This window comes from Callithrix jacchus, chromosome 11 (genome assembly GCF_049354715.1).
Source record: "Callithrix jacchus isolate 240 chromosome 11, calJac240_pri, whole genome shotgun sequence".
NCBI lineage: Eukaryota > Metazoa > Chordata > Mammalia > Primates > Cebidae > Callithrix > Callithrix jacchus.
Genome location: NC_133512.1, coordinates 38098682 through 38125144, shown reverse-complemented (window position 1 = coordinate 38125144; position 26463 = coordinate 38098682). Strand labels below are relative to the sequence as shown.

Here is a 26463-nt window from a genome sequence, read left to right as displayed (position 1 = left end):
ATTGCACACATAAGGATATTAAATTGCTAAAGTGAAGGATATTGATAATACATTTATAAAAGAAAAAGCCAGGTGTGCTGGCTTATGGCTGTAATTTCAGTGCTTTTGGAGGCCGAGGTGGGAAAATCGCTTGAGGCCAGGAGTTCAAGAGCATCTTGGGTGACATAGTGAGACCCCCATTCCTAAAAAAAAAAAAAATAGCCAGGCATGGTGGCACATGCATATAGTCTGTTACTTGGGCAGCTGCAGCTGAGCCCTGGAGGTTGAAGCTGCAGTGACTCATGATCATGCCACTACACTTCAGACTGGGTGACAGAGCCAGACTTTGTCTCAAAACAAACAAACAAATAAACAAAAAAACCCACACACTGAAAAGTAGATCTCTAACAGTGGTCAAGTTCGTTTTCTTTAGTTTCTTTAGTTTGCTCTTATCTACTTTCAGGTTATGGAGCCTCTCTGGTATCTTAAGAGCTGTCTAAATATTTGAGAAGTCATATCTGAACTGTTAAGCCCAGTACAAACAGTAAGTACCTTTAATTTTCTTTTAAAAGATTATTTTCAGAGGCCTCTTTCTTGGAGAAATCACAATTGAATCTCAAATTTAAGAAACCAGTTTTATGATCATGTAGGAAAAACTATATTTGCTATAACATGTCTTCAATATATTTAAGACTGTTGAATTTTTAAATATTTCTCCTCTCACATGTTTGGTTATAAATATCATCAAGTTAATAAAATTCTCTATGGCAATTCATTACTATGATCAAGCAATACTCACCACAATAAGTTCATGCAGAAATTTCCTCATATTTCTATCTGTGTGGCAATCTTCCTTTAACTTCTTTATAACATAAGAAACTTTTTCTGATTCTTTGTCTACTTGGATTTGATCAAAATCTTCCAGTGACAGATGCGTGTAACCCAGGACATCAGCTAAAACTTTCCAGTCGTAAACTTTTTCTGACACCAAGGTCAATACAATTGAATAGATATAAGTCAGTTTTTTTAAAGGCAGGGCAATTTGTTCGAGAAGATTTCTGGTTGTAAAGACACCATCTGATATAAGCATTACTTGCTCCCTTGGAATCACCTTGACATTTTTGCAGTGTACAAGTCCAATCTTACCTCTGAGGACTCCCACATACCATTCTTTCACTTTGGACTGCCCAAGAGCTTTTACCTTCCCTTCCCCGAGGAGAGCTATTGTGTCCCCTTTGAAATATTCTAGTAAGTAATCAATCTTGCTTTGTCTTAGCACGGCTTTCAGGGTTACCCCATAGTTGGTAAAGGTCAATGTTTTATCTTGAAATGTGGGATATTTAACAAGCATTTTTGGTAATAAAGGAGCAGACTTGATTTCCTCCTTCTTCTCCAAATAGCCTGGCAGATTAGAGAGCCTTTTTAGGTTTCTGGCCGGATCAGGGGTAGTGACAGAGAACTGTGCAACTGTTTCACCATTGAGAGACTCCACCTGAACACAAAAAACAAACAAGTGCATTTCTCCGTGCTCAGCTAAAGAAAATAAAAATTGTTGACGAACTACTTCACCTGCTTCCAACTGCTTCTGTTTAATTTCTTTTCTTTCTCTTTCTGTCTTTACTTTAAAATCAGGATCACAGGAAAAAACAGAAATACTTAAATCTTGTGGCTTGTCAAGTAAAAATGAATGTTTCCCCCAGAGCTGCAATACAACTGGAGATACGTTTTTTCCACCCTGCTTAATATCAGAAATTGTAAGCTTTCCTGGCATATAATTGTGTCCACAAACTGTGAAAACAACAGTAAAACTGGGATGGATATATTTGGGTCCATAAATTCCAATTGAGGTGGTTTTGTGGATATAATCCCAAATGGTGGCAGCTGGTGACTGAAGAGGTTTAGCTTGTGCAGCAACCACTAGATACATCACCGGGCTCAAGTCTATTAGCTTGACTTGGATAGTATCTTTGTAAATGTAGCAGTTGCTTAACACTTTAAAAGGGCCTTCTTTATCCAAGCTATGTAAGCAAACCATTTCGGTCATGACTTGGCTGAAAGGATCCTTTCTCACTTGAGCCCCAGTTTTCATCTCCAGCAAAAGGGCTTCCATTGTATTGAGGTTGCCTAACATGATTTCCAACAGTGGACTCACAGTGCATGAAAGATCATGGTTAAGCATGTGTGGCGGATCAAGGAAAGCCCTTAGAGACACTTCTTGGAATTCTCCCACAGCCACATGACCTTGGGGCACATGAACAGTGATGTCTGATTCAGGTAGTTGTATCGACCCTCCTTGATGGTTTACTTTACAAGCTACGGTGATCTCGGCAAGTTGTGTTTGGGCCCATCCAGGGCTCTGACTAATTGTATTCAAATCAAGGCAGGAGCGGGCCAGCTGGCGTTGACTTAACCAAGCCATTTTATAAGCTTCTCGGTCATTTTTAAGCCATTCTAAGTCTTGTAGTAGGATCTGGTCAGAGTTATGTATATTCTGATGGACATATGCTGTATCGTCTAAAATGTCCAGAAGTTCTGAAACACTTTTAGATCGTCCAGATTTTCTTGAGGAAGACTTCCTAAATAAGTGATGCACATCAAGTTCATCACCTGAGGAATCAAAAGAATTTTCATTTTCTATTTCTCTGAAGAAAAGAAAAGGATCTTCCTTTAAGATGGAAATATTATTTCTCTTTCCATTATTTCTTTGCTGAGATATATCATCCAAAAATGGATTAGAAGCAGACAGTTCACTCCAGAATGGATTTGTAACTTTGGAAGCATTATCATCATGAAGGGTGAAAGCATCCGGCCAATTTTGAAGCAAGCCTGGGTCCTGGCATCCTTGTTATTTAAAGAAAAACAAAGCGAAACAAAGATAAGGTGGCATTCTGAGTTATAATCAAGATTAATTTTTCTCATAGCTTAAAAATTCAGGACTTACTTTCATTTTTCTTTCTAATCTCTAGTCTACTAGCTAACACAAACTGTGTCAAATTTGGTCAAATGTGTATGTAACAAGAAAATAATATTTTCTCTACCAGGTTATTTTTTGAACATATGTAATGTTATTTTAAGATATCACAATTTATAAATAAGTAAATATTTAATATGATGTAATAATATATTTAACACATTTTCTTGAAAATGACTTAGACTAGCATGTGCTTGTACTTTATTATTTAATGTATCATGCTTATAAAAGCAAATTTCTAGTCGAGTAGAATAATTCTATTATCCATATTTTTCTAAACATTGAATAGTTGGTCTCATTACATCCAAAATATTAACTTAATGATTTCCTTTTCAGATAATATTCAGTATATAGAAAATATCAAATACATCTGTTAACATTTAAAATAATTTTTAAAACAACATGCTAAATTAGAAAGTCATTAATTTATTAGATAATTCTGTAATAACTTTGTATTGATAAATGTTAATAACATTAAAATTTTTTTCAGGAAAATGAATTCATAAAATGAACATTGAAAAATTAGACCACCGTTTCTTTTATTGAACAAAGGAATTCATTGCACTCGTGCTTTCAATGACAAATAACAATTTTACCACTAGAAATTGAAGCATTATTACTTTGGAAAGTGTCTTAAGAATTCGTAACATGAAAAATTGACATTTTTATTATAAGAATTTTTAGATATCCCATAACATTGATGCCATTTTTGTGTGTATAGAGCAACTCATACTTGGTCATTTCTTAGTAAATAATTGTAAAGACTCTGTGGACTTTGTGAAGCTAGTGCTGCTTTTAGAGACAGGCCGAATTTTCAGAAGTTCTATTGAAAAAAGAATTTAAGCCAACTGTCAGAAATTTTTTGGTTTAATACACGTAGAACTATTATCTTAATTGGAATGTTTTTAAGTCTTATATGTTAAAAAATTAGAAGATGCAGGCCAGGCATGGTGACTCATGCCTGTAATCCCAGCACTTTGGGAGGCTGAGGCAGGCAGGTCACAAGGTCAGGAGTTCCAGACTAACCTGACCAAGATGGCGAAACTCTGTTTCTACTAAAAATACACATTAGCCAGGCTAAGGCAAGAGAATCACTTAAACCCAGGAGGCGGAAACTGCACTGAGCTGAGATCGTGCCGCTGCACTCCAGCCTGGGCGACAAAGCAAGACTCCTCCTCGAGGAAAAAAAAAATTAGAAGATGCATTTTAAAAAATAAAAGTGACGTTTCTATTACATTCACACTTTTCTTTAATACAGTTGCCACTAACTCTTTAAACTTACTTTTCCTCTGAGAATCAGGAGAATTTTTTAATGCACCATGAAGATTTCCTAGGCTGACCAACTTTCGGAGAGACTTTTTAACACCCAAATTCATTATAGTTATGGCATATAACCCTCGTTTCTTAGCAACGTTTTTGTTTTTATAATAGTTACCATAATCCGTTGGCTGTGCTATTTTATTTTGCACATCTTTTTAACTATTCATATGATAAAAACAGGATTTTATAATTCTTTTATCTTCCAAATTATTTTCAGTGGTAGATCTCCAACAGTTATTGGTGATGAATTTCATGTACTTACATGGACAAATCACAACAATTATAAATTTCTGTACCTGTAATATTGCAACTTTCTGAGAGTTTTCCAGTTTCCATGTCAGCCAAATTTCCTTCAGACCTACTTCATGTAATTCCTCCTGACCAAAAATGTTTTCTTTCACTGATTAACATTTTTCCATCTATAAAGTAAATAGATCCATATTTTTTGTAAGCATGCATACACATGTTGGCAGAGAAAATAAACTCAAAGACATCATACATATTTCTATAAAGAACTGCATGTGAAAATCTTCTGTATAAATAATCTTCTACTCCTGGTAGGATACTGAACTAGACATACTAAACTATGTATTATCATTCCACTAAAAAATGCTCAATAAAGTACAATAAATAAATAAATAAATATGCTTAGATTTGGATTAACACCAATAACCAAATCTGGAAATGCATTACTGATCCCACATAAAGTAATTAATGAGAATCCCAAGGATAACAAAAAAATAGTAAATTGAAAACTCAGTAAGTAAACATTTCCAGTTGGGTGACTGGAGGACTAAATATCACAAACTAAAACTTCTCCCCTAAATCATTGTATACATTCAGTGCAGTTCCAAGAAAAATCACATGTACTTCATATGTATATTTGTTACTCCTTTTTTAATTCTTAAAATTTTATTTATTTCCTAGTGGATAAATTTATATATATTTATTGCATACAGCATATTGTTTTGAAGCATATTGTGTTTAACAACATATAGAGCAACAATAACTTTGTAAGCTATTTTCATATTTATATGGAGAAGCAAAGAGCTAATATTCAAGATAACTCAGAAGAAAAGCACAACAGAATGAATATGCACTACCTATCAGATATCAGCATTTATTTTAAATAGGTACTAAGTAAGACAGCATGGAAGTAGAACATAAATAGATGAAAGATATAGAATAGATATTCCAGAACCAGACCCATCCTTATATGAAGGATTTGTGTATGGCACAGGTGGTCATGCAGATTGATGTTTTCATTAAACAGTGATGTTGCCATTGGTTGTGCATGCTAAAAAAATTTACATTGATCATTATCTCATCCTGTGAACAAAAAATAAATGCCAAAAGATTAATAAATCCAAAAGTGAAAAAAAGTTTTAAAATTTTAAAGATAGTCCAGAGATTGTCTGGGAAAAGAGAATTTCTTAAGGTGCACACACTTATACAATATGCATATCCTATTTTTAGGATGTGCATAAAACCACACGTTATAATGAAACATTCTATATATCAAAAGACATCATTTACCATTGGTTAAAAACACAACACAAAACTGGGACAATTTATTTTCATTGCACATGACTGAAAAAAGAAAAATAATTGGATTCCAAAATATATCAAAGATCCCACAAATCAATAAACAAAACGACACTATAGGATTTTTTTAAATTCTCTGAACAAACATTTCTCAAAAACTGGAAACACAGATGGCCCCTAGATATATGTAAATATGATCAATCTCATTGGTAATTAGGAAAATGCAAAATGAAACCCCATGAAACACAATTTTCACCTTCCAAATTTGCAAACGTTTTAGTCTAGCAACACCAATTATTGACAAATAATGTGCAACAAAGGGAAAGACTATATACTTGTAGTGGAAGTGACAATATGTGCAACCAGCTGGAAGTTAGTCTGGCATTGTCTAGGAAATACGCTTACAGCTTAGTACCCAACAATTCCAATCCTAGCTATTTGTTCTAGTAAGAATTCTGCAAATGTGCCTCGAAGAGATATACATGAATGTTCATTATATTATCAAAAAAAAAAACAAACCTGAAATCCCTAGGATATTCCCCAGAATATCCTTTGCCATATGAGTGGATAAATAAATTGTGGCATTTTAATGCAATGAAGTAAACAACTATTGAAACAGATGAATCACAACTAAAAGTATGAACACATACTAGTAGTTAGCATATCATACCTGGGACTCAGCCTTCTTTACATATGTAATTTCTCTTTAGCCCACAACAACACTAAAAAATAGTTATTTTAAATATGACTTTCAGAGTCTTAGCAACAGAACATAACAAAACCACAATGTCAAACATCAAGTCAGCCACTGACCAGATCAAGTCAGCCACTGACCAGAAGAAATTACTTGCTCATGTTATAGCTACTGCATGCAGCCCATAACTCACAATGCCACATACACTATGTCAGACTCAAGGTTCCCAATGTACCTTCTGAGGCTGTCCCACCTTCCAGTTCACATTTCCCTTATTTATTTATTTATTTATTTATTTATTTATTTATTTATTTAGAGACAGAGTCTCACTATGTCATCCAGGTTGGAGTACAGTGGCACGATCTCAGTTCACTGTAAACTCTGCTTTCTGGGTTCAAGTGATTCTCATACCTGAGCCTCTGGGATTACAGGCAACCACCGCCAGTCCTGGCTAATGTTTGTAGTTTTAGTAGAGATAGGGTTTCACCATGTTGGCCATGCTGGTCTCAAACTCCCGAACTCAGGTGATTCACCCGCCTCAGCCTCCCAAAGTGCTAGGATTGCAGGCTTGAGCCACCACGCCCAGACCAGTTACTTCAAACCTTACTTTGTGTGTGTTGACCACATCTCCTTCAATGGTGACCCCCTCCTTCTTTTTTATTAGACTCTTCTTTCAAGTTCTTTACTTTTTTTTTTCAAGTATTTTATTTTATTTTTTAAAGAAACCAAAGTCTTTTCTGGTATATAAACATGAAAGAAAAAATTAAAACAAGATGGAAAAGAGGGAAAAGGAATAAAAGAAAAAGAAAAGAAAAAAGAGGGAAGCATGTGTTTCCAGACATGATAATGAAATAAATCCAAAAATCATCTCATAAGGTGGCATACCTTAAAAAAAAATCCAGAGTTGCAATAGCAATTTTTTTCTCTGATTGGGGAAACTACATTGAAAAAAAATGGGTAAAAAGTTGAATTATGCAATATTCAAATTGCACTGAAACCTCAAATTTCCTGGCAGATCTTCCAAATGCTATGTTGATTTTACCAAATATGATGTCCAAAATTAAAAGTTTTTAGCACAGTATAAGTAGCCAAAATTTTGAGGTAGAAAAACTGAGCTCAAGTTCCTCAACAAAATGTAACACACTAACTTAAAATTAGGAACAAATGTCTAAATGGAAAAATATTTTCAAAAAGATAAAATATATTTAAAAAGAAAATCAACTTAGTAAAGTAACTAAACTCTTTAATTTTTTGTGAAGAAAGAGCAAAATGAACAATATATACTGAGGATTGCTTTAGGCAAATAAACCTTAATATGAAAAATAGTTACAACCAAATGGAATGTAGGTAGATGTCCTTAACCACATAAAAACCAGGAACAATGCCTTATGCAGCTATGACCTTGAAGGATCATAACCTCTCAGAAACAAGGGCACTAAGTGGTCATCAGCTGAGATTCTTTGTGGATTATCCTTATTCTCCAGTCACTCAAGCAGATCTTCACTATCCTTCAGAGTAGTTGTTCCAAATCTCAGTGGCACCAGGTTCACTTGGAAGGCTTAATCAAACAACCCTTTGGAACCACCCCAGTGTTTCTAATCCAGAAGGTCTGGGACTGTGCACAAGAATTTTATTTCTAACAAAGCTGACAAATGGTACTGATGCTGTGGTTCAATTCCAGCGTGCACATATTGAGAACCACATTCTGAAAGCTCCTTCCCTAGCCAAATGGTTTCCCTAGCCACTCTCACTATCCCCCACCAAATCCTCCCTCTCATAATCTTTCTCTACACACATACATCCCTCACAATACTATCCTAAATCTAATTTTTTTTCTATGAATCCAAGGTGAGGTGGTATGGGGGGAAAAAGTCCTTTACTGGAAAGACAAAGATCTGCCCCGCCGATGGCAGTGTTTGTTTACACAGGCACAAATCACACTAGCCACATTTAGCATTTCCATGGGTTTTCTTCCAGTTAAACCCCATACTCGATGACAACTGCTCTCCAAAACAGGATTTTTTTAAACATTTTCTAGAGAAGCATGAGTCAGTTTTTGTTGGAATGAGTAAATGAGAATAGAGCACTCTAGTATTTATTTAATTAGGGGCATGATTTTTCAATATGCCTTTTAAAAACACTTAGGCTGATTTTGCATGATCCATGACTTTTTCCTTAAAAAAAATGAACAAAGTTTTTCCCTTGATTTGTTTTACTGTTTAAACTAGACCCTAAGAAACTACAAACATTTACCAAATGTACAACTTAGCAAAAGATGTCAGAAGATATTTTTTGTGAGGGTAAGGGGCGGGGAGCAATGCAGTGTTTGGAATAAGTAACCAAGAAAATAATGCCACTTAAAAAATGTCTTTAAAATGTGTCCTTTGAATTGCTTATGGTAGTAATTACATAGTGAAAACTGCTGTTATTATCCAGTCAGCAGGTTCAAAGAATTTTCCAATTAGTCCTTGAATACCTGAAACCTCGACGATTTCCATGAATGTGTACTGGATTCAACTCTTGATCTATGTGATAATCAAAATATGCACATGTTGGCTGTAACTCTTATAGGTGACTGCAAATACTAAAATGTCAGGAGAGCAATGGTTGGACTAGTAGAATTTTCCTTCACCCTCCAAATGCCAAACCTGCCCAAGTAACACTGTATTATCTTGCAAATGCAACGAGTATATATTTAAAAAAAAAAAAGGCTCGCAAAGGAATTATAATCAGTTGATGATACTCACCTGGTATGATTTTACTGGACATTACCATTCTTGGAGTGGCCTTACTGGATCTTACCCCTAGGGCAACTTCTGATGGGCTAGTGTCATTCTCTGATTGGTAATTTTTAATAACATTCACACATACACAAGCATACCTTCTCCCAGTTATTAAACACTTAGAGTGTTACATCTGATTATTCTGACCAAATATTTTAAAAACCTGACAGCCTGACAGGGCAAATTTTAGCAGTTACTTTTCCCCAAGGCAGAGTTTCAGAAGACTCTCCAGTGAAGACAGCAGGTGCCCAGGGCATTAAGCAATATTAGAAACCCATAATAATTTATATGACACCGCTAACCATGGTAATTCAAAACATTTCATCAATACATCATCTTGTTAATATCACCATGTCAAGATGTCTATGGCTTCTTTATATCTTGTTATCCTTCCATCACTAGCAGAACTGAAGTTCAGGAAAATCATAATGATTGAGCAGCATTACATCATATTAGTGAGCATAAATCATGGAATAAAAACAGTAGGTCAGAAACTGTTTGATGTGCAGCTTAGTGATGTAGTCAAGGAACATCCCAGAAACCTAGGTCTGGAAGAGAAGGTATGAAGGACACTCAGAAGGATTATCTTGGGCCTATTTAAAAAAATAATAATGATAGGAGCTATTATTTATTATTTATTTGGAGCTTGCCGTGCTTCTGCTATCATGCATGGCTTTTCTTGTTTGCTTGCAAAAATTCTAAAACGTTGGCTCTACTATTATCCTTATTTTAAAGGTAGGGAAATAAAGGCTTAGAGACATTATATACCCAAGATTATAAGTAGCAGAACCAATCATTGAACTTAAGGACACTAGATACTAGCAAACCCTTATTTTTTTGAGATGGAGTCTCACTCTGTCACCCAGGATGGTGTGCAGTAGTGTAATCTCAGCACACTGTAGCCTCTGCCTCCCGGGTTCAAGCAATTCTCCTGCCTCAGCCTCCTACGTAGCTGGGATTACAGGCGTGCACCACCACGGTTGGCTAATTTTTGTATTTTTAGTAGAGATGGGGTTTCACTATGTTGGTTAGGCTGGTCTTGAACTCCTGACCTCATGATTCACCCACCTCAGACTCCTAAAGTGCTGGGATTACAGGCGTGATCCACTCATTGCACGTGGCCCAGTTTTTAACTCTGCACAATGCTTTTGTACCAGAGGTACAAAGAGGAGCTGGTATCATGTCTTCTGAAACTATTCCAAACAACACAAAAAGAGGAAATCCTCCCTAATTCATTTTATGAGACCAGCATCATCCTGATACCAAAACCTGGCAAAGACACAACTAAAAAGGAAAATTTCAGGCCAATGTCCATAATGAACATTTATGTGAAAATCATCAATGAAATACTGGCAAGCTGATTGCAACAGCACACCAAAAAGCTTATCCTAGGATGAAGTAGGCTTCATCCTGGGGATGCAAGGCTGGTTCAACACACACAAGTCTATAAATGTAATCTACCAGGTAAACAGAACCAAAGACAAAAACCAAATGATTATCTCAATAGATGCAGAGAAAGCCTTTGACAAAATTCAAGAACACTTCATGCTAAAGACTCTCAATAGACTAGCTATGGATGGAATGTATCTCAAAATAATAACAGCTATTTATAACAAACCCACAGCCAACATCATACTGAATGGGCAAAAACCGGAAGCATTCCCTTTGAAATCTGGCACAAGACAAGGATGCCCTCTCTCACCACTCCTATTCAATATAGTACTGGAATTAGAGCAATCAGGCAAGAAAAAGACATAAAGCATATTCAATTAGGAGAAGAGAAAGTCAAATAGTCTCTATTCGCAGATGACATGATTGTATATTTAGAAGACCCTGTCATCTCAGCCCCAAATCTCCTTAAGATCATAAGCAACTTCAGCAAAATCTGAGGATACAAATCAATGTGCAAGAATCACAAGCATTCCTATACACCAACAACAGAAAAGCAGAAAGCCAAATCAAGAGTGAACTCCCATTCACAATTGCTACAAAGAGAATTAAATACCTAGAAATACAATTAACAAGGGATGTGAAGGATCTCTTTAAGAAGAACTACACCACTGCTCAAGGAAATAAGATAGGACACAAACAAATGGAAAAACATTCCATGCTTATAGTTACAAAGAATCAATATTGTGAAAATGGCCATACTGCCCAAAGTAATTTATAGATTCAATGCTATCCCCATCAAGCTACCATTGACCTTCATTACAGAATTGTCAAAAACAACCTAAAATTTCATACAGAATCAAAGAAGAGCCTGCATAGCAAAGACAATACTAAGAGAGAAAAAAAAAAAAAAAAAACTGGAAGCATCACACTACCTGACTTCAAACTATACTACAAAGTCACAATAAATACTTTGTAGTATCATCAAAACAGCATGATACTGGTACCAAAACAGAGATATAGACCAATGTAACAGAAGAGAGACCTCAGGAGTAATGCCACACATCTATAACCATCTGATCTTTGACAAACCTGACAAAAACAAGCAATGGGGAAAGGATTCCCTATTTAATAAATGGTTCTGGGTAAACTGGCTAGCCAGATGCAGAAAATTGAAACTGGATCCCTTCCTTACACCTTATACAAAACTTAACTCCAGATGGATTAAAGATTTAAACATAAGGCATAAAAGCATAAAAACCCTAGAAGAAAACCTAGGCAATACCATTAAGGACATAGGCATGGTGAGAGACTTCATGAGTAAAACACCGAAAGCAATGGCAACAAAAGCCAAAAATGACAAATGGAATATAATTAAACTAAAGAGCTTCTGCACAGCAAAAGAAACTATCCTTAGAGTAAACTGGCAACCAACAGAATGGGAAAAAATTTTGGCAATCTATCCATCTGACAAAGGGCTAATATCCAGAATCTACAAAGAACTTAAACAAGTTTACAAGAAAAAAACAACCCCATCAAAAAGTGGGCAAAGGATACAAACAGACATTTCTCAAAAGAAGACATTTATGCATCCAAGAAACATAAAGAAAAGCTCATAATCACCAGTCATTAGAGAAATGCAAATCAAAAGTCCATAGAGATGCCATCTCAAGCCAGTTACAATGGCGATCATTAAAAAGTCAGGAGACACCAGATGCTAGAGAGGATGTGGAGAAATAGGAAAACTTTTACACTATTGGTAGGAATGTAAATTAGTTCAATCTTTGTGGAAGACAATGTGGTGATTCCTTAAGGATCTAGAACTAGAAATATCATTTGGTCCAGCAATCCCAATACTGGGTACATATCCAAAGGATTATAAATCATTCTGTTATAAAGACACGTGCACACATATGTTTCTTTGGGCACTGTTCACAATAGCAAAGACTTGGAACCAACCCAAATGCCCATCAATGATAGACTGGATAAAGAAAACATGGCACATATACACCATAGAATACTATGCAGCCACAAAAAAGGATTAGTTCATGTCCTTTGCCGAGACATGGATGAATCTGGAAACCATCATTCTCAACAAACTGACATAAGAACAGAAAACCAAACACTGCATGTTCTCACTGTAAGTGGGTGTTGAACAATGAGAACACATGGACACAGGAAGAGGAATATCACACAGGGGACTGTCCGGGGATGGGGCGGGGGAAGGAGAGCAGAAGGGTGGGGGCTAGAGGAGGGATGGCATTAGGAGAAATACCTAATGTAGATGATGGGGTGATGGATACAGCAAACCACCATGGCATGTGTATACCTATGTAGCAAACCTATACATTCTGTACATGTACCCCAGAATTTAAAGTATAATCATAATAAATTAAAAAAAGAAAATGAAGAAAAAGTAAATAATTTGAGAAATTTACAAATAGGCAAATAACATCATGAGTTTAAACAACAAGTAAATGTATATTATTCTTCAGTAAAACAATTTAAAAACTAAAAAAGTGAATAAATTAGGGTGACATTTGCAGGAAGTTGGTAGGACAACTTCAAATAAAAGCAACTTCACAGACATCATGCTGTAAATTCCAGTATACATACTAGCGATGGACCACACATTGGCTCTCCACTTTCTGAAAGTGACCAAAAATAAGACAAACATGATCAGTTACCAGCTTCACAGTGATCATAGGCTACAGAGTAGCCACTTAGCAGCAGCACTAGCAATACCCAGAATAAAAAGGGGTGAAGAGGAGCATCTAACTACCGGGGACAACATCCTCAGTCCTGCCTTTTACACTATGTTCAGCAGTAAATCTCTTTCATGGAACTCTTTCTTAATGTGTGTTGATGTCATCTCACCCAAAGGCAATTCTGTCAGGTCAGATGGAGAAAAGTGGACCCAGCTAGGCAGCTATCTGCCTCCCTATTCTAACATAAGCTCACATGTCAGGTTACAATTCCAAACGGACAGGACCTAGTCCATTAAAGCCCACTATATTTAGTTCCTCTCAACTGAGTTTCCCTTTCCACTTTTCAAGCCACAGTGACTGAGACTTTCTAGGCCTAAGCTCCAGAGCAGCTTTTTCTCTTGAAGACCCAAACAATCCGCTAAGTTAAAAATGGGAGTCACATTCTCTTGTGAATATTGAGATGAGAAAATGAGATAAAAATTGAGGCGAGTAGCTAAAATGTAGCCTGAGTAGAAGATCATTCTACCTCTGCATGCTGTGCCATGAGATGGACTGCAGTTTTCCTCAGAAACAATTTTGTTACCACTTCTACACAAGAGCATGCATTTCCAACTTTCGAGGTCACAGAGCAAAGCTGTAGTACTTCCGTTGTGAAAAACATTTAATAAATTGTTTTACTTAATCTCCACTGTTGCCATAAAATAGTCCCAGTGATATGTCTGTCAAGTTCAACTTTAAGCAGCTGTTTCTAGCAAACTCTGAAACATAAATTAGCTACAGGTCTTCTGCCTGGGTCTGAACAAGTTTAATTGTAAAAGGAGATGGATATGACTTTGACTCTGTAATTATTTACCTGAAGTCATTTTTCTTTCCTGCACTCTTCAGTGCAAAACAAGTTTTCTGGGTTGTATTTTTCAAAAGGTACAAAGATCCACCCCCAATTCAGAAGGGGTGGACAAGAGGTGGGTTCGTAGTGTGGCCAATAAAGCTGAAACTGTCGGGTTCTTATGTGCATGACCTTTTCTAGGCAACTAAGGCAAACTCTATATGTGTTTTCTCTGCAAAGCTCCACTGCTTCCTAGAACACTTGACAGTAAATCAAGAGACCTCACTGGTTGTCATCAACCAGCAATGTCTTCTCTTTTCTTTCTTATATGTAAACGCATTTTTGTAAAGTAGAAAGAATATAGGCTTTGGAGTTAGAATTCTTGGTTTATAGTTCTTCTAGTATAAACTTGGAAAAGTTACTAAACATTTCTTGAACTCTACTTATCATCTATAAAAAACGAAACTAAAATAAAAATAATTAGTATTACCGTTAACATATAATAACCCCACATACTGTTCATTAGGATCAAATGAAATACTGTATAAAAAGTGGCACAAGAAGACCCCTTGCTTTTCCTCTGGTCTCTCCCTCCTGATTATTCTAGTGCATACAGAAATAACTTTGCCAAATGGGCCCATTCCAAACCTCTTCTTCTTAACCAGATGGCTTGGGACTCCAATCTCACTTCTTCACTCCCTAAGGAGCAACAATGATAACTTACGAGTTGTGTCTCGGGGCCCTGTATCCTGTTCTTCACTTTTCATAGAAAATGTCACCAGGGCCATGATTCCTGCCAAAAAGAGTGACTGGACTCATGACAGCAGCGACACTGGAGTGCAATAGAAGGAATGCAGTCTTTGGAAATAAACAGACATAGGTCAGAGCAATGCTTAGAAATAATAAATTCACCAGTCTTAACACCATTTTGTAATCTATAAAAAGAGGATAAAATATTGACTTCAAAAAGTGGTTATAATGATATGTGAAATATACCTCAATAAAGCTTTTTGAAAGTTGTAAATATTAAATAACACAGATGCCCAATGAACATCAGTTGCTGCTAAAATGATAATTCTTGTCTATTTTTCTCTTCTATGCCAATTCTGTTGATCTCAGCCAATGTAATGAGTGGCTACTGACAAAGACATGTAAAGAATATTGGAAAAGAGGAAACAGAATAAACACTGTGAAAGTTTGTCATTTTAGCTTAGTAGATTATTAAAGTTAACTATACTTTTCACCTCTCAGAAGGGGACAATGTAAAAATTATTGTATCATTTAAAATTAGATTTTTATTAGTACTTTTGCAGTAAAACTAAGTATTTTTAGCCAACACTTGCTCAGTTGTTCCTGTATGGAATTAATTGTAAGATTCCCAGTATTCTTTGCCAAGAGAAAAACACTCTGACATTTTGTGTACACCAACACTTTTCCTTGGTTTGAACTTCAAACACTGATGTGAATCATTTGCATATCATCTGACAAGGCTACCTACTTGACAGAGTAAACATGAATCTTTGGTCACTGTTAAGTGAAAACAGAATGTTTACGCACTAACATTTACTATGAGAATAAAATTTGGTAGAAAGGATAAGATTAAAGAGAGACTTATTATGCCACATCATCCAATTCGTAAACCAGGAATTTCCCTTGAATTCTCAACAATTTATTACATCTAGTTTTTAATGTTTCAGGGAATCACAGTGTTTCTATTTGTTATTTTTGTAAACGGAGTGGTGTGTAACAGTACAAACTCTTTGTCAAAGCACCGACTTGAAAAATACTAATGTGCATACGTGTGCATATATCTATTCAGAAATATAGAGCTAATAGAGAAAGATAGATATTGATATATACATACATATGATTTCACTGAACATATTTTGTTATTATTAATGCTCCACTGCTTTCTGATTACTGGAAACTAGAAGATTATTTTCTTTCTTAGAGACAATTACATTTTTTTTTTAGACTAATTCTTGCTCTGTCACTCAGGCTGGAGTGCAGTGGCATTATCTTGGCCCACAGCAACCTCCGCCTCCTGGGCTCAAGTAATTCTTCTGCCTCAGTCTCCTGTGTAGCTGGGATTACAGGCACCTGCCACCACCTCAGCTAATTTTTGTAGTTTTAGTAGAGACAGGTTTCAACATGTTGACTAGGCTGGTCTTGAACTCCCAACCTCAGGTGATCTGCCCGTTTTGGCCTCCCAGAGACAACTACATCTTCAAAATTTCACCTATTTCAACACAGTATAAAGAAGTGATGTAAGTTACACAAAGTCTGAAGGAAAATACTGAGAGAGAAGAAAGTTGCCCTGGGTAAGAAAGGAAACCAACTGAGGAGACTGAGGATTGGGACAAGTGACTGCAGCCTAAAAGGGAAATAAGAAATAAAAAGATATAACGAATGAGAATATTCTGAGTGAAATAGTGAGAGGTGTGCATTTTCAACCTTAACGCCTAGTTCTCCCACACAATCTTCAGAAAAATCCATGTTACTCACTGATTCAGGAAACATTTATAGTGAAAATTAAGAGATGTTGACTCCAACTTACAAGTAAGAATAACAGAAAAACACAGCTGCCCAAACGACCATATGGGTGACAAGTAGGGTGAGCAACTACTGATCTGGGTTTTCCCAGGACTGTCCTGTTTTAAAATCAAAACCTCTCAGCCCAGAGCAAACCAGGATGGCCGGTCACCACAGTTACAGGAACATAGTAGTAGATAAGTACCTAGTCCAACATAAAGAATGTAAAATATTGGATGTAAATCCCTTTTCTATCTGTATGGATTTTTAAAGTATTTTAAACCATCATGAGGAAAAACACTAAATATATAAATAAATATATATACATATATATACACACACCCATATATTTGATCTATATAAAAACTAATTTCATATTTAAATTAATTATGTTTTGTTATTCTACTTTCAGGTGTTAAGTTCTAGTGGAGACAGCAAATAAAATACAAAAGAAACCATTCAGAATTGGCAGAATTGTCCATCATTGTTATTTTTAATACTTTCCATCAACCTAAAAGTTGAACCCTGTCACTTAACAGCCCAAAGTGACAGTGAACCTCTTCAAGGAGCTCTTCCTCTCTGTTCTCCTCCATCCTCCCTTTATTTAATGCACGTGGAATACTCAGGTCAGGAGCCTGTTTCCTAGCTGAGAGCCCGTACTGTTATGGGAAAGCAAGTCGGTTCCTTGCGATAGGCTGGGGAGACTGGAAAAAGGCTCAGCATTGTCCCCATAGGACCGCCTGGTGCCAGGTTGGGGTCTTCCTGTACTGCTGTTGAGTTTAGTCCTGTTCTTCCTTTCCACCCCTTGATCATTTTCCCTAACAAGGTTAATATCAAATTGTGGCTCTCAACCATTCTTCTGCATCAACATCAATTTCAGAGATATTTTTAAAAATGCAGATGCCCAGAAATCATTCCAAAAGTCTGAGATAGACCCCAGGCTTTATTTGTTTTTATAAAAAGCTCCTGGGAGATACACTGAAAGCCACCAAATCATAATTATGAGGTGATAATACACATGTTTTATTTCATTTTGTTTTATAAAAGCATACTATTAAACATAATAAATATATGGCAGCTGAAGATGCCCATCCTTACCCTGGCAAAAACATGTCTTGGGACACTGTGCTAGACATAGGATTTCACTATGATAAAGAAAAAAATGTATGGCTGTCTCTCCTGTAGCATGGCCCTTTCTAGTAAAGCCACAGTATTTTTATAGGAAAGACTAGTTTTACTACAGATTTTAGGGACAAATTCTCCCTGCCTTAGTATGATTGTCAGTCAATGTCTCTTTGTCTTTTCTTTCCTTTTGAATTGTAAGGTCTAGACAGAGACACTTCTGGATAGCAAGGTGATATAAAGCCTGTCTTTGCATAAGTCCTTGTTCTGCCTGTAGCTTACGTAAAAAGTGAATTGCAAATAGAGTGTGAGCTCAGCCACTCATAAACTGTATATTTTCCTAGCACTATCTGCTTCAAACCCATTGTGTTAATGGACAATTTGACCTTGGGTCCTAGCCACATGCCATCTTGGCCCAACTAATCAGGAGTCTCTAAAAGGTAATGCATTCATTCAAGTGATGGTGCCTTTAACCTGTTTTAGAACTGATGGATGGCTGAGGTTAATGCTCTTGGGTATGATGGGGAAACTAGCTCTGAAAGAAAGAGAGGCTAAAGGAACTCTCCTGTCTTTTGAGAAGCAGTTTCATCACATGAGTATGTTCATAACATGGATAACTACCTGCCTTTGCATGTATATATTCTGATTTGATTTATAAAAATTGGTTTGAGTGCATGGTTTCAAAGAAGTATGTAAGTTTATGGATGGTTAGATGGATGAATAGACAACAACATTTGGCATTTAAGTGTGACTTTCTTAAGATCTGAGGTTGCTTGAATCACAGGGATTGTCTCAATCCTCTTTGAACCTCAGCACTTAATGTAACTCTAGAATAGGTTCTGAAAATGGGTGTAATTATTAAAATTAAATGATAATGCAATATGTGTATAAACACAAAAAAGAACCAGACAGAACTTGTCAGTTAATAAGATGACAGCTCATCTGTAGGAATCATGTCGGGAAGCTTTCCGCTATCAGCATCTGGCAAAACTTAAATATTTCAGGGGAAGGAATATGAGGAGTTCATTTTAAAACTTCTAGGTTCAAATACAATGAATCTGTTGTTTGAATTCATGTGTGAGAAAGAAATTTTAAAATGGTTAACTAAATTTCATGGCCCCAGCAAAATCAGTGTTACAAAAATATAACTATTTGGGAAATTGTAGATATTATAATGTTATGTGCAAAAGCAAGGTATAAACTATTTTATATGTATACCATGCCTTGTGTGGGTATACAATCACATACAGCTTGCAGAGTTTTTAAATAAAGTGTAAGAATAAAATTCTTACCCCCAAAATCTACTATAGATGTTTTATTTTTTGTGTATTATTTCAAATGGCACTTCCCTAGTCACGTAAAATATTATTAAAAAGGGAAATATAAAGCATGTAGTAAACGTATGTACTGTGTGGGTATCTCTGAATGTGAAATAATGTTCGCATTTGTGTATGACTATTCGTGGTATCAATATTCGTTTAAATACTCTTTTCTCTTTGCCTTTAAGAACAATTTACATCCTTACATTTTTTTAAAAATATATTTGTTATTTTGTATTTGTTTTGCAAAATCCTTTACTACCATTTTCCCAGTTTTCTGTTGATAAATTTGAAAAATATTCTAATACTAAATACATCAACCCTTTGTATGTTGTATATCACATGTCACAAATATTGTCTCCCAGTATCTTCTCAGTTCTTCAATTTTATTTATGATATTTTAGGTCATATTCTAATTTTTATGTTGACAAATTTATAAGTCTTTTCTGACTTGCATTCTGTTTCTATATTTATGGTTAGAAAGATAATATCTACCCTGTGAGAAAATGAACATTAACTTATATTAGTCTCTGATTCCTTATGACTTTAACTATTTTTGAGGAACTCTTTAACCTGGCAAGATTTTATTTTGGCATATGATGCAAAATTTAGAGCATTTTCCAAATCACCCATTACTCCAACAGCCAGTAAAAGAAATATGTTGCCATCAAATATAAATGTGTGTGGATAGGTACAAGATATATACATATATTTAATCAATGTTTCAGTTTTTCTGTTCTTTTTCATGGATCATCAGCTTTAAAATATGACAGTCAAAGATTTAAAAAATTATCAAGCAATAGAACATAAAAAACTCCTATTCTAGATTATTTTCAAAGATATCCACATCTAATATATATAATTCTTTATATATTTTCAAATGTATTACAAAATCTGCAATTTTACATAATTGCATATATGTTCATATAACTATATATGTATATTTATACATTCATATATTAGGTGTTTTTGTGGCTCTGACACTGGTAAATACCCAAGAAAGATTTTAGGTAACATTCCATCTTCTTACCATAAGATGGTCACTGTGTATAATCTTAAAATCAGACTTTTCTTCTATTTCTCCTTCTTAGCCTTTACTTGGATGAAGAAATAGCATTTTACCATAACACTTGGTCCCAATGATAAAACCTAATGTTAATATGTTTGCTGACAATAAAGCTGGAGCAGACTTAAATCAATTCCTCAGAATTATTTGGAATATAGCAAATATTCAGCTAGAAGACTGATAAAAATCTTTCCATTGTAGGCTTAAAAAAAGACAACATTAAATATCAGAGATCAGTGTTAGAAGTGGGCTCTACAACTGATCTCTTTTATATAAAAGGTAAATCTACATAGGTGCACTACATAGTGAAACTATAGACAATAAAAAATATAGAGAAATTCTTTACAATTTTATAGAAAGATAAAAAATTACTTACAAAAGAACACCAACCAGACTGTGGAAGATGTCTCATCAACACTAATACATGCCAAAAGATAATGAAATAATGTTTTTAAAATGATGAAGGCATGCAACTATAAATCTTATGAATTTAGAACAAAAGCATAGAACATAAGACTAATGGTGAGGACAGAATCATATAAAATGTGGACATAAATTGAATCAGTTATTCTCTGGACTGTGTGTGTGTGTGTGTGTGTGTGAGACAGAGAGAGAGAGAGAAATAAGATTAACAATCTGGGCAGCAATAATAGTGTGTAATTTTTCAATAAGTGGAAATTTTTATGATCATTTTTTGTTTTAGGGTATTAGTAAGAAAAATAAAATAAATTTATACATTATTATGAATATTTATAACTAAGTAGGTAAACTGAGATCTTAAAATTTACCACAAAATATATAGAGTTTAAAAACCTGGAATGGGGAACAAGAGGAACTATTGCATATTTTATTCATCTAATAGAAGGAGGAGACAAATAAAAGCAGAAAAATAAACACAAAATAAGGTAGCAGAGATAAATTTAAAAATCATGCTTTTTAATGATTTTAAAGGAATAGACCTCAACTTTTAAAGATGAAGACTATCAGTGTAAATTATTTTTAAAAGTTCAGCAATTTGTGGCTAGACGACCAGTCAAATGGTTGAACTAAGAAGATGGGAAAAGGTATGTCAGGTACATACTTTATTTCATTGGACTTACGACTTACACCATCTTAAGATACATTATTATTTTTCATGATACCAAAAATACCAACTAAACTCCAAAATTAATTGTATATGCATCATGATTTCAGAGACATTAAACTGTAAAAAAAAAGTCTGAAAATTGTAAAGTACAATAATCAAAAGAAAGTTGGTATAGCAATATTAGTATCATAGAAAATATAAATTAGAAATTAGAAAGCATACCTTTCTTCAAAACTGGAAAACATTTAACTATTTTTTTATCCTAGTTTCTATGCATTTTTCTTCTGGAACTCTGATGAAATGAATACCCTTTTCTTCATATTTATTGACTTCTATGAATTTTTATCTTCTACTTCACGCTCTGTTGTCAACAAATTAATCCGTATTAATGTCCAATTTGTTGAGGTTTTCTTATTCCATATATCATGTTTCCATTACTATGACTACATTTGCCAATTCTAAATTTTCTGATTAGTCTTTTTCATTTCCATTTGTCTTTTGCATAAGGTCTTGCTATCTTACAGGAAAAAAAAATTCCATCATTTAAAATCTGAATTTTTTCAGATTGTTTTATATAATTAATTCACTTTGGTTAAGTCCAATTAATAATTATGGCTGTGTTAGATATATTACTCAGCATTCTTTTTTTTTCAAATGTTTCAGAATTTTGGTTTCCAAGGTTATATTAATTGGAAGGCATTTTGTCTGTTTGGTTTCTCTCCTCAGTTGTGTGATCTCTTCGCTCTGTCTAGTGGATTTTGACTGCCTCCACTTGGCTTCCCAGGTCACTAAATGGTATTGCTCGTGTCCCACATTCATATTAGATATATTGCAGATCCATGCTAAAAGCCTGGTGAACAGTTAGTTCAGTTCCTGATTACAGACTGTTTCTGAGTATTTTCAATTTCCTAAGCTGTATCTTGTTAAGATCTGAAGCCCTAGACAGAAGTCAGTAGGAATTTTTCTTTCTTTTCAAATGGCTTCCATAAGTTTGAGGTAAAGGGTAGCTGACATCGACCAGTGGTTTCCAACCAAAAATTAAGATTCTGGTCTTCTGTCTCAAACAAAGATCTTTTAAGACTCAATCTACTTATTAAAGCCAAAATTCTGTTGCCACTCTTGTTTTCACACACAAAGTATGGGAGGTCTGTGGTTTCAATTACTTTATCACACTTTATTTCTGCTCCAATTCTGCTCTATGAATTGTCAACTTTGTTTAGGAGCCCAAAGATTTTTTTCTATTTTAATATGAGCTGTTTATTGATATTTTTAGGAGGGATAAAGGAGTGTAAAAGCCAGAAATTGATCATCTTGATCAAAATACTGCTAAATTTTTAAATTTAAATGTAAAATTCTTGCCTTGTTCAGGAGAGAATATACTTATTCAATTCAGATAATTATAGAAAGTATGTGCAAAAATGAATAGGCTTAAATTACCAAAGCACGTAAATAGCAAAATTGAAATACTATACATAAAACTAGCAGTTTAATTGATCAATAATTTGAAAGTGTGGCCAGGCACAGTGTCCTTGTCTATAATCCCAGTACTTTTAAAGTCCAAGGCAGTGGGTCATTTGAGGTCAGGAGTTTGAGACCAGCCAGGCCAACACAGTGAAACCCTGTCTCTACTAAAAATAAAAACCAATTAGCCAGGTGTGGTAGTGCATGTCTGTAATCCCACCTACTTGGGAGACTGAGAGAAGAATCTCTTGAATCAGGAGGCAGAGGTTGCAGTGAGGTGAGATTGCACCACTGTACTCCAGCCTGGGTGACAGAATGAGACTGCCTCTCAAATAATAATAATTCCAAAGTATGATTTATTAAGAAGACAAATATAAATTAGCAAATGTTAATGAAATATGTCTAGCAAAAAAGAAAACTAGAGCAAAATGAAAGAAGGAATATAATTACAGATTCTAAGAACAATAATGATTTTGGAAAAGAATATATGTGAATTTAAGCTAATAAATTTGAATGACTATGCTAAAAAAATCTGTTCTAAGTACGTATGTGTGTGTGGTGTGCATGTGTGTGTATCATTAACATTTACTCATAAAGTGAAAAATCTCAGTGGACAAATAAACATGAAAGAAATAGAAATGCCAGCTAAAAATATGTTCTAAAAATGACCTGGCCAATTTGATTCCATATCAGGTTCTAACAAAACTTTTAGTTATAAAAATCTTATATTATATAAATAATACATATTATAAAGAAAAATAGAATATTTTAATAAGCATTATATTGACATAAAGGACAGTTATAGTATAAAATAAATTACCATAGTGAAATTCTAATAAATATGAGATTAAATATTGTACATAAAATAGTAACAAAATTTATAAGTGTATTAAATGAGTAATACATATTAATGAAGTTAGGTTTCCCAAGAACAAATAACTGCATAAGCATATGATAATATATTCATGCAATCACTGTATTAATTTAATATGTAAAAACTATAATTTATCTCAATGCATTCTAAAAAATTATTTACTAAAATTCCATATTGAATATCATTAAAATATGCCAACAACCTAGAAATAGATAAAAATTCCTATCTAGTAAAAGTATTTGCCATAAACCTTTCTCTTATACTGTAATTAATGATAAAATATTAAAACCATTTACATTTTAAGAGGCACATTATAATGAGACTCCATATTACTGTTAATTTCCTTCTCAGTAATCAAAGGGTTCATAACCAACATAATGAAACAATAAAAAGAAAGTTAAATATAGAACTTTCAAAAGAGAGAGAAAATTTATTATTTATAGACTGTATGATGATATTCCTAACGAATTCAAGAGAATAACTGACAGATTATTGGAACTAAAGAAAAGTCTAGGTGGTCAAATAAAAGATAAATAATAAAAACTAATGATAAATTAATTCAATAATGTGGAGACAAAAGTGACTCCATCTTGGCTGCTAATCTACCAAGTTGACTTCTGATTAGCCCCAGTCCCATGAATGCCTCCTGATTCCTATTTGCTCTTCTTAGTGTACGAACACGTGAACCTTAATATAATTTCACAAGTTACTGGATATAATGCACATAGCATTCTTGCCTTTTCTGGAGGGTTGCCTTTGTCTTTCTGGACCACAGATACGCTTTCCCTACTGTATATAAGCCCTGGGCCTGGGAAGAAACAATACGAAGAGTTGCCTGTCTTGCTACCGCCCAAGACCATGCTTCTGTTCATAAGTTCCCCCTGTAAAACACCCAATACCAACAACCTCGACTTGTCTTTGTCATTCTTTGGTTTCTGGGACATACATGCAAAGGCACATGGGAGTAACTCTGCATATACAGCCCTTTCACAGAATAGACAATGTAATGAAAAAAATCCCATTAACAACAGTAGCAATATCTACAATATATAATATTTACAAAAGCTAACATGGAAATCTTATGTAAAAACAAACTAAACTGTAGAAAATTTCTCATTCTAGAAAGATATCAATCTTTCAAATTAAACATTTAAATAAAACTTAATGGAATTTGACTAGTGTGGTAACCTGAGTTCTAAGATCACCATCAGTGACCCTTGACCATGTCATTCCCCTCCTATAAATGTGGGTTGAATCTGCTAATATGATAAGATGCCTCATCCATGATTATGTTACACTGTATGGCAAAAGGGAATTTTTTTGTGGATGTACCGACTTAATTAGGTAGGCCTCTTAAAAGCAGAATTTTCTCTACCTCATTGCAGAAGAGAAATTCAGTATTTAAAAGCTTGAGAAGAATTTGACAAACCATTGCTGGGTTGAAGACTGAGGGATATGAGCAGCCTCTAAGAGCTGAGAGTGGCCCTTGGCTATAGTTGGCAAGAAAATAGGGACTTCGGTCCTACAGCTTCTAATGCTTCTAGTTCCTAAAGAATTAGAAACCAATTCTTTCTAGTAACAAAAAATAATCTTAGAAGCAAATTTTTCCCCAGAGCCTCTAGAGGAGAATTCAGTTCAACTGACACCTTGATTTTGGCCTTGTAATACCTTTGGCAGTGGGCCAAGCCTCCTTGTGTCAGACTTCTGACCTGCAGAACTATGAACTAATGGATAGTTATTGCCTTAAGTCTCTAAGTTTAAATGGTAATTTGTTTTGTAGAAATGACATCTAATGCAACTAGATGCTTCTAACATTTATCAGAAGGAGAAATTGTCCACAAATCATTTTTCTTGCTTTCTCTTCTTTCCCTGTTATATTCTAATTCCAACAGTTATTCAAGGCAGGGACTTTGAATACCTGATTCTAACTTGTTTTTGTGGTTTCTGTTTTTTCTGTTTTTGAGGCAGTCTCACTCTGTTGCCCAGGCTGGAGTGGAGTGGCATGATCTCAGCTCACTGCACCCTCCGCCTCCTGGGTTCAAGCGATTCTCCTGCGTCACCTTCCCAAGTAACTGGGATTACAGGCACCCGTCACCATGCCCAGATAATTTTTGTATTTTTAGTAGAGACGAGGGTTCACCATGTTGACCAGGCTGGTATTAAACTCCTGAACTCAGGTGATCCACCCACCTCAGCCTCCCAAAGTGGCTGGGATTACAGGCGTGAGCCACTGCGCCCAACTCCTGATTCTAACTATTAAGAATTATTTTTCACTTCCTTAGGTCTTCCTTCTTTGCCTCCTTCATCTGTTTAGAATTTAAGGTCCAACACTGTAGTCATTTGCTCTCGACTCTCAAACATACTTTAAAAAAATTATTTCAATAGCTTTTGAAGTATAAGTGGCTTTTTAACAGGGATGAATTGTATAGTGGTGAATTCTGAGATTTTAGTGCACCCATCACCCAAGCAGTGTCCTGAGACCACTTTTGTTCAGTCATACTCATCTGAAAAACCCCAAGTTTAACAACATACAACTCATTAACTTTTGCTGAAATTGGTTGGATTTAAACATGCCCAGCAATCTCAACTATGCCCAACAAAGAATACACTGAATCCTATATCCTTCTACCTAACTCACCTTCCCACTCTCTGAAACAGTTTTCTCATATCTTCTACTCTTATTTCAAACTTGCAACATTCCTTTTTTCTTTCTAATTCTCAAGTAAAGTCTTGGCTAACTACTTCACTAAAAAATAGAAGCAAGCAGTAAAGAATTGTTATAAGTGT

The 26463-nt window shown here is 34.9% G+C and overlaps 1 protein-coding gene and 1 long non-coding RNA gene across 6 annotated transcripts in view; one reads left to right on the top strand and one right to left on the bottom strand.

Annotated features, from left to right (window-relative positions):
• The window catches only part of LOC118143667 (uncharacterized), a 70124-nt gene that overhangs the window by 11786 nt on the left and 31875 nt on the right, over window positions 1-26463 (top strand). For all 4 annotated transcript variants that reach the window (XR_013523712.1, XR_004727953.3, XR_004727951.3 and 1 more), the window contains exon 2: window positions 443-523. This is a non-coding gene — a long non-coding RNA (uncharacterized LOC118143667). The remainder of the gene's footprint in view (window positions 1-442; window positions 524-26463) is intronic.
• The window catches only part of MACC1 (MET transcriptional regulator MACC1), a 78371-nt gene that overhangs the window by 21259 nt on the left and 30649 nt on the right, over window positions 1-26463 (bottom strand). For both annotated transcript variants that reach the window (XM_003733581.6, XM_054237169.2), the window contains 2 exons: window positions 4567-4689; window positions 779-2820 (listed from right to left, as the gene is read on the bottom strand). In XM_003733581.6, the coding sequence (XP_003733629.4) occupies window positions 779-2820; window positions 4567-4606 (2082 nt within the window). In that variant the 5' untranslated portion in view covers window positions 4607-4689. The remainder of the gene's footprint in view (window positions 1-778; window positions 2821-4566; window positions 4690-26463) is intronic.